The following is a 12430-nucleotide window of genomic DNA, read 5'->3' as shown; positions in this document are numbered from 1 at the left end:
TATTACTTTTTATGCTAAGAGTATTACTTTTTATTGTAAATATCGGTAGGATTGACCCGTCTCACAAATAAAAATTCGTGGTCTCACAAGAAATCCTAAAAAATCATACAAAGCCATATGTATATTTGATGGGAAATTTTATAGTACATATGTCAAATGGGTCAACTCATGATGGGACGACCCGCCAATCTTCAACAGTTGAAGATGGGTAAAAAAAACGGTTAAGTTAACAAGCCATTTGAAAATGGGTCAAAACGAGTTAACGAGTTTGGTTCATGAGTTAGAGTGGGTTGGGTCGGGATGGTTATCATTATTTTAAAAATAAATTTATTTATTGATTATTAAATACTTATTTTCTCGTTTGAGTTAATTATTAGGTGGTTGTGTGAAATTTGTAATCGTGTATTATTTATATATAGTAAGTTTATATGTTTAATTAAGCTAAGTGAGATTTCTTCTCTAATAATTCTAAAACTAAAAAAGTAATAAAAAAAATTTAAAGTAATAAATTATTTGAGAAGTAAATAATATGTAAAGACTAGTTTTTGTTATTGATGTGGAAATTTTCAAAAGATGTAATATTTTTTAAAAAAAATCTAAATTTAAAGATGATTATTACTCATTTTTAATTAAAAAAATAGATTAATATATTTGTTATTTTTTAATATATTAAATATATGATGTACATGAAATCCTGAATATCCATGTACACACAAACATAGGAGGCGATCAACTCATTTGGCACTATAGCAGCAATGGGAAATACCAAGTTCGATCAGGTTACAAAATAGCACAAGAACTGCTAATCGATGGCGACGCTCCTACGGACCTTGGGGATTGGCAGAAACTTTGGAGCCTAAAAATTCCACTAATAGAGGCAATCTTCAAAAGAAACATATCCTGGTACCTATCTCGTGTGCAACATGTGGGAGCGATTGGGAGAACTCGTGGCATCAATTTATTTTCTGCCCAATGGCAAAAGCTTGCTGGGAAGAACTTGGTATCTGGAGCTTAGTGGTCTCAAAGTCCAATGAAGTTGAAGGATTCATCCAGTGGCTTTTCAAAATGTTCCAGCAGGTAGATGTGGCTTCCCTCGAAAACATAGCTATGGCACTATGGGGCATATGGCGGGCTCGGAATGAGAAACTTTGGAACAGAATTGTTAGACCAGCTGATTCAATTGTTAGCTCAGCCATTCAATTCTTGACAGATTGGAGAGGGGTGCGTAACATCGCAACAAATTCAGAGGGAATAACCCATCAAGAAGAAGAGAGATTTTCCTGGCTAAAACCACAAGCTCCAACACTCAAATGCAATGTGGATGCATCGGCACAAAATGGATCGGGGTTATTTGGGGTTGGTATGGTTCTTCGAGATTTCGACGGGATTTTTATTTCAGCTAGAACAAATGCCTTCCCTGGCAGAGCTCTCGTAAAAGAGGCAGAGGCTATGGCGATCAAGGAAGCCCTTAGCTGGATCATGGAAATGAACATCCAGGAGGTAATTTTCGAGTCCGATGCCAAAGGAGTTACTGAAGCACTGAATTCAGCAAGAGACGACGACTCAGAGTTTGGAGCGATTATCTCAGAGTGTCGTGAATTACTTCGTCAAAGAACATCATTCAGGGTCTGTTTCACTCGTAGACAAGCAAACAAGGTTGCCCACATTCTTGCTAGGGAATCTTGCTTTCATGCTCGTCCTTCAATCTGGAATTCTCCTCCAGATTTTATTTTAGAAGTGTTGAATGAAGATTGTAATTTGACTGATTCCTAATAATATATTTTTTCTCTTAAAAAAAATATATGCTTACTTTTATTTTTTGTGATATGAACAGTCAATTTCATTAAATATTTGAGCTTTTTTTATTTAGAATATAAATATTAGATTTTAGGAATTAATAGTTTATTTTAAAACAAATTCCTAATTTTTTATTGGTTAGCGGGTCTAACCGCAACTCGTGGTGGGATGGATTGAATTAAAGTTTTTCCAACTAGCCCAATGATGGACCGGTCTGTTCATCGCCGCTTGATATCGTGCTAAAGTGGGTCAAGCCGGTCTGTTTGACATATCTAAGGAGCCTTGCCTTATCATAAATAACACAAAAAAATCGTATGAAACTATTCTGTGAGTCAATTTGTGAAACGAGTTTCTTACTCGATCGACTCATGAAAAATTATTATATTTTATATCAAAAATAATAATTTTCACTTCAAATATAAATCAGATAAATTAATCTCATAGAAAAAGATTCATGAGAGTATTTCATAAGAGATCTGTTTTTAAAAGAATATTTTTAGCCATCTAAGACGTGGGTTAATTTCTTGGATTTTATACATTTCTTTAGAACAAAATATTATATATATATTACATACTTGTGAGTTACACATTAAAGAAAAAAAAAAAGCAAACTGAATGAGTATTGCACATTTTAAAAAAACATTACACATATTTATAAAAAGTTCTAAAACGTGCGAAGCGCATCGAATCATAAGAACCAAGTTTCAAGTTTTTCAAAACTCAAGAGAGCTTAATAGAGCTTAAGAGTAAAACTTTTAAAACGTTTGTAATCGAAACTATAATTTTAGTGATTTGCAACAAGTACTATTGCATTTTTCTAATATTACTTGCTATTGAAATTTCTAATTCATGTTTCTATTCTTCTTGTTCATCAATCTCGCTCTTAAAAAAATCTCACTTAATCGTTGTTAAACACGATTATACATTTCTAATCTCACTTATTGATAAAAATAACCTAATCTGTGTTTCCCCTTCTTATTCTTCACTTTCAGTTCTTTTAAAATAATCTGAAATGTATTCAATAACGCTTAATATAATCAATTTATATATATTTGACCGCTTTGGGCTAAAATGAAGCGTTTTAGAGAAGTTTCAAGCTGAAGCCAACATATAAATACCATTTCTTTCAACCATAGAAAAAACTAAATAAGCATAGGCACCCAACCCAAACATCGAGCGGAGAAGCAAATAGAACTCATTTTTTTAATTAATTTCAAAACCAACGATACTAAGTACTTAATCAAAGACGAGACGGACGGCCCCAGGCCAGCGGCAACCCTTATCATGGAGAACCAGTCCCACCAGCAGCATTGGCAACGTCAGTCGGCGGGTTGGGCTGGACTGGAGCGCACCAAAGTCCCGGAAACGGGCAAAAGGTCGGCGACCCAAACCCCGGGATCGGGCTGGGAAAAGATCCACCGAAACCCGGGTTCGGAAAAGAACCACCGAAACCCGGGTTGGGCAAGGATCCACCGAAACCCGGAAAAGATCCAGTGGAACTTCCAAATGTCTTCAGAGTTCTTGCTCCTTTCACATCCATCGAGAGAACACCAAGAAACACAGTGGCAATGAGGAACACCCTAGCAAAATCCAACTCCATATTGCTGTACTTTTCTCTGTTCTCCCTATTAATCTTCTTCTTCTTCTTCTGCTACTACAAGTACTATGGTTTCTTATTGCAGATGCCGCCATTTTTATACTGTCTGATCGAATTTGTCCTGTACTGTAGGATGCATGTCACAGCTTTTTTGATACTCACGATGTGATGTGAGTGGGAAATGGAAATGTGCTGTTATGAGGATTAAATGGTATTGGAAGACTGTGCATGAGTAAATGCAACTACTCGTATTTATATCCATTAAATGTTTTTTGTTGACTCCCTTGAAGGTTTAAGATTTCGATTTTTGAAATCCTCGAATTTAATCATGAAGATAAGTGCTATTAACTGTGATTAATGTGATGTCATATGCTGTTCGCAATCCGTCATTTGTATGGATTGAGAAATTATAAACCGAACCTGCTTATTTGATATCACATGTCAGCTTAGCGGGTTTTAGTTATATAAGACAAACTGACTCACATCCGTCGTTTTGATGGGTTGAAAAATTTCCGACACTCAACTTTTCTATTTGGTAGAGCGGGACAGCATAGACCACCTTACAAACTCAACCCATTCTGTCAGCTGGTAGATGTGGGATGGAAGGGGGTGGTAAAAACCCTCTTAGGGGCAGCTGAGGTATTTGTTTTTTTTTCCAAATTTCATTTACAAATTTAATTCATGTAAGAGTGCTTTTACGACTTTTTATATATACTAGGAAAAGACACTGCAACGCACCGAAAATACAATTCTGTTGTTGATAAATGTTAGTTAAAGAAATGAGTTGAGGAGAGATTATTAGTTTGCAACTAATTAATGATTTTCATGCTATTTTATTTAATCAAACAGTAAAATTCAATGTAATATAATTTATACAACATGTATTATAACGTGAAAACTTTATTTGTTCAAAAATTATTGTGTATTTCAAATCTAATTGAATTTATAATTATTGCAAAATATATTAATAATCAATCCAAAAAATATAACATAGAATTGATGTCATAACAAAATTATTAAAATAAATATGAGATAAAGAAAAAATATAATTCATAGTTTTGAGCACATTATTTTACCATTATTGATTTAAGAAAAATAAAAATATAACGTAGATAATGCATTCTAAACCTTAAATCAAATAATTGTGTCAATATTTTCTTCCTTTATTTTTTGGACTTTTCTCTCTTTCACGATTTTCTTTTTTGTCATTCGTCTTTTCTTCTATGTGAATGAAGCAATATTATCATAATCTTCAATAAAAAAATTTTGTGATGTTATCGCCGTCAATCATTTGTATTTTCATATTTTTATTCTTTGATGATTCTTTTGTTTGATGACCTCTCTTTTTATGTATTTTTTTATGCTGAAAATCTTTCATTGCAAGAGTAGTGATAATTTCATCATCCTTAATCATCATTCTTTTATTGTCGTCATATTCTATTACTTGTATGCCAATATCGTTAATGATCGATACATTTGTTGGACATCATCTTTTCTTTTTAATTTCTTGTTGTTCGAAATCTTCTGATCTATTTTTGTTTACGATGCTTTCGTTGTTGAAATTTGTGCTTTAATTTTGAATAGCTTCGATTACAAATGCTAACGTTCCGTTTTTTATCTTAATTGACATGTCCATTTTGAGAAGAAATATATATTCTTATCTATTTGGTGTACATGTGGATTCAATTATTTCATCTATCATATAAGTGAAAAATTTGTAAAAGTTACGAATCTGTTTCTTTAAATATATATAGATTGAAAAGAAAAAAGTCAGAAACATGTGCCATGATGTTCATCTTGAATGATATTTTCAATAGAAGAAAAGTTCGATTAAATATTATTTTGAATTTGATTAGTAGCTTCCCTGGACTTGTATTTGAGAATATTTTGATGCCAATCATTCTATTCATTCGGAAAAAGAAGCGGATATTATAAAAGATCATAACAACCATAATAATGTTTAGTTCTCTATGACTATGTCCATTGCATTCATGAATTACGATGTCTCTATTATATGATATATTAGCATTATTGCTTTCGATCCAAATGGCAGCAACTTGATCAGCTGTAGGCGTATTGTAACATCGTTGATCCACAACAGCTTTTTTAAAAATATGTAGCCTAATTTCCTCAAGAGACGATGAATCATTTATTCTGCTTAATAATTGAGCGTAAGAGTTTCTTTTCAGAACTTTCATTAATAATCTCATTGTGTCTTCATCGATATCAGCATTTCCCATCCCATTCATTCTATCATTTAACTCATTACTTGTATCCCAAAAATACAATTGGAAATGAGATGGATCTGCCTCATCGGGCGCCATAGGTGGAAGAGTGTGGAATATTTGGCTTAATTCTTGAAACGTGTAAATTCCATGATTTAAGGAAATAAGTTCTTTGTCTATCTTAACTCCAAACAAAGTAAAAGAAAATAGGCTATTATAAAGTTTAATTTTTTTCCAAAAATCAACAACTTTATTATATTGATTTCCACTTAACAAATCTATCAATTCACACCACATTACAGTGTTTGCCAACTTAATTTACCATTGTCATAGCAAAATGTTGGAGATTCAAATTCAAACTTTCTTGCTTCACAGTAGCGACATATATTCATAAGTTTCAATTTATTCATATCAACAAGTGACTGACCTAAAAAAAGTAAAAATATGATAATAATAATAAAAAATATAGTTTCCCGATACTTCATAAATGTGTATGAAATTAAAGTTTGTTTTACCTTCATGAATCAAAGCTTTCAGTAACCAAACTGTATTTTTCTTTTTTAATTTTGTAGATGTGATGGATTCACATTCGTTTAATCCTTTTTTTTTTCCTTCTAGAATTCACAACATTGTTAATGTAATGACATTTTTTATCTATTGCCAAATTTGAATATTTTTTTCAAAAGTGCAACACCTATTAAATGTCAATAGGTCTGCAATTTTGAAAAAACCAAACAACTTGTTAGGAATCAAATTTGGATATATATTATTTCAATTAAATACTACAAATTTGAATCTTCAAATGATGTATCTTAGTTAGTCTATTTTCAATTGATGGATTGGTTGGTTCAAATAACTTACTATTAAGAAACAAAATTAGTCACAACTTTTATTTCAATATATTATCAAAGATGCAAAAAAGATTAAATAAATATAGCTTTTTATCAATACCTATTCGAATTTGAGGAAGAAGATTAATAAACAAAAATTTTGTAAAGTCTACAAACAGGTGCTAAAATTTCCGTTGATATTTCGAATCGAGGCAACGTTTGTACCTACATCCAAAGATATAACAAATATCAAATATTAGTACAAAAATTCAAGCTAAATTGAGAGGCTAAAAACTCATTCATCGGCTGCCTATGAAACTCGAGGTAGGGCAAGATTTCGAACTCCAAATGCCTTGAAAAATCAAGTCCTAGCAATGGCGGAGGCCCAGTGCGGCGGATGACGGCGGAAGAACGATCAGAAGAAAAAAAAGGTCGACGACAAAGTTGCGAAATACCCCTCAATATCGGTATCAATAGAAAGATTATGACAAGATCTTTTCGAATATGTATTTATTTCTAAGTTTTGATGACGTACGGCGGCAAACCGACGTCAAGAACTAGCGGCAAAGGTTTTATAATTTGCATCACAATTTGAACGGGAGAGAGCAAGAGGAGAGATAATAATATGATATATAAATGACCTTTTTTCGATTACATAATTCTTTTACAACTTTTACATATATTATATGATTTTTAAGAAGATTTTTGTAGGAAAAAATATGTTCACTTTATCTGTAATAATAAAAACTAAAGTATTTTCGATATTTCGATCAAATTGGATTCTTATTCAACAAACACGTAGCTTGCAAATTTTGATCTTGTCATAATAATTGATTTTACAAAAATATCTTTATTAAATTATTCAAGTGTATACAAAATAAGAACAAATTTGACAGTACACAATGAAAAACTTTAACATTGGTTCACACTTTTATAATATGTATAGATGTATAGATAGATAGATTTGAATATTCATGTCTTTTGAATTAATATTGAGTGATCATTTATATTTTTCATGTTTGAGGAAAACTTTGTTATAATTAAGTCTCAAATTTGATATCTTGTTTAAATTTGAATTTCATCACAATTTGAATCCTTGATAATAGGTAAAGTATAATCTAACTATTTTTTTTGGGAGAGTGATTAAGAGAGATTTGTGAGAGAATTTTATTGTTAATTTATTTTTTTAACTTTCAAAGTTTGAATATTAGTGTATGTCGACACCAAAATTTCTTTACAGTTTTATAATGTCGTAATATTTGTTAGTTAACTTTGTTATTGTGAGTTTATTAGTAATTTTTTTTTACATATTTATATTTTTTTTTAGAGCAGGTCTTTTGTGAGACGGTCTCACGAATCTTTATCTATAAGACGAGTCAACCCTACCGATATTTACAATAAAAAGTAATACGCTTAGCATAAAAAGTAATAATTTTTCATGGATGATCCAAATAAGATATTTGTCTCACAAAATACGATCCGTGAGACCATCTCATACAAGTTTTTGCCTTTTCCGATTGATTCTCCAACTTATCTATAAATTATCTGAAGTTCAAATTATTTAATAAATCTTATATAATCATCAATTTATGATTATCATATCCTCTTAAAATAATATATTTTTACATAAAATCGTCAAACAAAAAAATTAATATAACACATCACATGTCACTAAATACTAGTATATTTAGAAATTGTCTAGTTTAAACTCTTCTTATTTAATATGTAATAAATAAATAAATAAATATAGATAGTTGATATATGTGTTTTTTATATTGACTCGTGCACACCATCCAATGAAGTCGGTTGGCACACTAAACGACAATGCCGTAAATAGCAAGAAAAAATTGTCATGTTATAATTAATATTTATTGCTTCCAAGAAAAAAAATTAATACTTATTTTACGAATATTATATCAGTAATTCATTTTCAAAACAAAAATCATATTAGTTTTTATAAAGCTTCTTTTTTTATCATATTCATAAATAATATTATTTTTCGTCAAAAATATTTATTTTCCACAACAACTTTTTTAAGAACTTTTTATATTTTCTTAATTGTTTTTCTTCTTCAAAAGTATTAGTATTTAAATTTTCTATGTTATTTATTAGTATTTAAATTTTCTATGTTATTTCTTTGGCTAATATAATATATATATATATTCTAATTGATTGTATGTATTACATACTATTAAATTTAAAATAATCCAAATAAGTAAAATATACGCATTAACATCACACGATCGACATACGTACTAATTGGTTATTGGTTATCTTTAATATATATATTATTGAGTAAAAATGTCTCAATTGATAATTGTAATATATTTGATATGCCATTATTGAATTTACTAAACCGCCTTATTTTATTATTTATCCACACACGTTAGATAGAGTTTTATCATCTAAATTTGATTTTGTTGGCTACTTAATTCACCAAACAAAAATTATTGTGATATTATTTCAAGAATTAGTTTTATAAAATATATATTTTTTTCCAATTTAATTTATAAAAAAATTATTTTTTTTAAGTATTTAAGTATTTGTGCAGTGCGCAACAAATCGAGCTTTATCCATAGGAGAGTCGTACCCAGATCTCTTTTATCTTCTTCTTCTTCCATCGATGGATCAAGGAGACAAGAAGAAAAGGAAAATGGAAGAAAATATCAATAACATTATAACAGATCATGCGGATGAAGAAGAAAATGAAGAGGAGGAGATGGAGAAATTCTTTGCTTTACTTAAAAGCAGCCGAGAACTAAAGGAACGCCTGGCGATGGGTAACAGCCAATCGCACCACAAGAAATCAGACAATGAGAAGGCCGCCTCCCCGCCGCCGCTTCTGCTTGGAATCCGACGTTTCGGTTTGAAGATTTTACGCCGCCGCGGGCTGCACCGGCCAATGAATACAAGGAGGCCCGAAAACCAGGTCCTTCTTCGAAGACTAAAGATTATGACGAAAACGACGGTGAAGAGTTGGATCTCAATCTTTCTTTGTAGCCGCATAGATTTGTGCGGCGGAGATTGATTGCATTTATATCAATAAATAATTGGATATTTGTAATTTTTATGCGAAAATATCCCAAAAATTGTTTAACCATTGCATGATTTATATAAAGTTTCAAGAAACAAATTAGATATATATTTGTTGTTTTATAAATTTTGTTGTATAATATAAAATTTGAAAATTTATCATAGTTTGTCATCTAACTTTGTTGATTTCATCTGGAGAAACACTACATATATACTATATGATATTCGCTATCAACAATCTACATGTGCGAAAAAGTATAGGCATCATATCTTATCTAACTACGCTAATTAACGCAAAATTAATTAACGAATTTATATTCGTGAGACGAATTAATTTGATTCATATTTATATATAAAATTAATATCTTTTACATAAAAATAATATTTTTCATAAATTAGGTCGGTCCAAAGATCTTTCTCACAAAATTGATCGGTGAGACGATCTCATAAAATTTTTGTGATAAGACAAAAGTTCATAGACTAATTAATTTATAATTGATTTGATAAGCCTTATTTAATTAATTTATAAAAAGTAAATAAACATCTTTATTTATTTATTCAATTTATTAATTATTAAATTTATTTTAAAATATATTTTATTGTAAATAATAAAAATTAGATTTTTAATTATTTATTTTTATAAGAAAACCCCTTGATTTTATTTAAAATATTTTTCAAAGACAAAATTATTCAATTTTAATAAAACATCAACTTTGATCTATAATTTTTGAAAAAAATCATAAAATCGCACTCAGGCCCAATTTATTGAGCCCATGGGCCAGGGACTATCCAAGACCATCTGGTGTGCCTCTCTTTTGCCATACTCGCTGCCCAAAATTTATGGACAGTCGCCGGCTGGCAGCATCGTTTCTTAGGGGCATCACGCTGCCCTATTTTTAATGTTTTTAATTTAAAACATATCATGACAGTCACCGCTTCCCAGATTTGTTGTGTCTGCCTGCGGGGAGCTGCTGTACGCGTGCGTAGAATTTTGCTTTTTTTTTTTTCAAAAAATTTTAAGGGCTGCAATTTTGGATTTCTTATGCGGTTACAAACAATTCGTTCAATACGATTTAAATAACATAAATTCATACAATTGAGAAAGCTATCTCGGATACAAATTCTTGTGATTCAGAACAACATTTGTTTTTATTTGGGTTACCCTAATTAACCACATTCTTTTCATCAATCACTTGATCAAAAACGTCAAAACTCGAGTCATACCCATCGGATCATGGTAAGAGCATCTACTAGCATCTTCACATGATCTTCAAGATATCACTGACAGTATCTGCAAGAACCTTAAGTTATAGTTAACGTATAGTATGATATCTTCAACTCATATTCCGATCGAATCTGCAACAATTGGTATATCGAAAGTTGCATATGAATTCAATAATGAAGTGATGCATATTTGAGTAATAATAATGACATGTTATGTGCAAATGAAGAAACATCATTCCAAAGTACACATGTCTTACTTGGCCAGATATTCTTTGCATTACTAGCTCATCATATCACATAGGATATCTTCACTCATAGGTGAACGATAAATCACATGTCTGCAATACATTGACTCCTACGTATTTCAAAATTATACCCAACATCGCCACCTGATGACCCCAATGAAGTCGGTAAATGGATCAAAGTATATGCTAATACGTAGTAGAGCCTCCACTTTGTCACGTGTCAAATGACTAATCATGTACAACCATAATTACGGATTATTCCACTTGATAAATAATAACCACTTGAAAATTACGATGGAAGATTATTTAGTGCATCATCACATGATCACATATCTGTATGAATGAACATCTTCATGCCCTTACCAATGAAACATGATGTTTACATAACATACGATGGTCTAAAGCTCAAGCGATTATCCTTATTTTAGGTTGTTGAATCAACTAGGAACCAGTTTAGAATATATAGTATTCTTACTAATTAGTTTCATGATCTTACGTTGAGAGGCAGGCCTCGTGGTACCTATTGTATAATCAAAAACTTTATCTATGCAGCTTGCATGTGCATACAAATAAAGTAAATATTATAATTAGATAAAATCATAAAATATTTGAAGAAATTGAGAATGAGAAAATTCTTATTCATGCATATTTCCTACATATTACAAGTATTTATAGAGATATCTTTAGTAATCTCCATCACACGTTAAAAATATTAAGAATCTACCTATACTAAAAATAGTTCTAATTACCTCCACTAATTTAGCATAACATATATACACAAGATATAATACACAAGAATATTCTTATATGCTCCAATACTCCCCCTCAAGCTGGATCCAAGCTTGCTCAACAGCCTGTGGAAACACTTTGGTGAACACATCAGCTAGTTGGTCATTAGAATGTACATATTGAGTGTCAATTAATTTGGATTGGACTTGTTGACGAATGTAGTGACAGTCCACTTCACTGTGTTTGGTTCTTTCATGGAACACAGGATTAGCAGCAATGTGCATAGCGGCCAGATTATCACAAAAAAGTTTCATAAGAATGGAGCTAGGACAGCCTAGATCAATAAGAAGACTGTTAAGCCATACAAGCTCACATGCTGCGGAAGCCATCGCACGATACTCAGCCTCAGCGCTAGATCGAGCGACCACAAGTTGTTTTTTACTTTTCCAAGACACCAGATTACCACCAAGAAACATACAATAACCAGTAGTAGAGCGACGATCAAGTGCATTACCAGCCCAATCAGAATCGGTATATCCCATAATATTAGTGTGACCATTACCGGTCATGACTATCCCACGACCAATCGTTCCTTTCAGATACCGCAGGATTCGTTTTACCATGCCTAGATGTTGAATGGTTGGGGCATGCATATGTTGACTAACAAGACTAACTACAAACGTAATATCCGGTCTCGTGATAGTCAAGTAGATGAGCTTTCCAACAAGTTTATGATAATAGCTTGGTGAG

The 12430-nt window shown here is 31.3% G+C and overlaps 1 protein-coding gene across 1 annotated transcript; it reads left to right on the top strand.

Annotated features, from left to right (window-relative positions):
• Positions 1-972: 972 nt before the first annotated feature.
• LOC142519600 (uncharacterized) lies at positions 973-1773 on the top strand. The gene has a single exon (XM_075622641.1). The coding sequence runs from the start codon at positions 973-975 to the stop codon at positions 1771-1773; it is 801 nt and encodes a 266-aa protein (XP_075478756.1).
• Positions 1774-12430: the final 10657 nt, after the last annotated feature.

This window comes from Primulina tabacum, chromosome 11 (assembly GCF_025594145.1).
Source record: "Primulina tabacum isolate GXHZ01 chromosome 11, ASM2559414v2, whole genome shotgun sequence".
In the NCBI taxonomy this organism is placed as follows: domain Eukaryota; kingdom Viridiplantae; phylum Streptophyta; class Magnoliopsida; order Lamiales; family Gesneriaceae; genus Primulina; species Primulina tabacum.
Note: the sequence above shows the minus strand (reverse complement) of the source record. Positions and strands in the feature narration are given on the sequence as shown.

Excerpts from the sequence above, each read along its gene's own strand:
- LOC142519600 (XM_075622641.1), top strand. The coding sequence starts at position 973 with ATGGCAAAAGCTTGCTGGGAAGAACTTGGTATCTGGAGCTTAGTGGTC.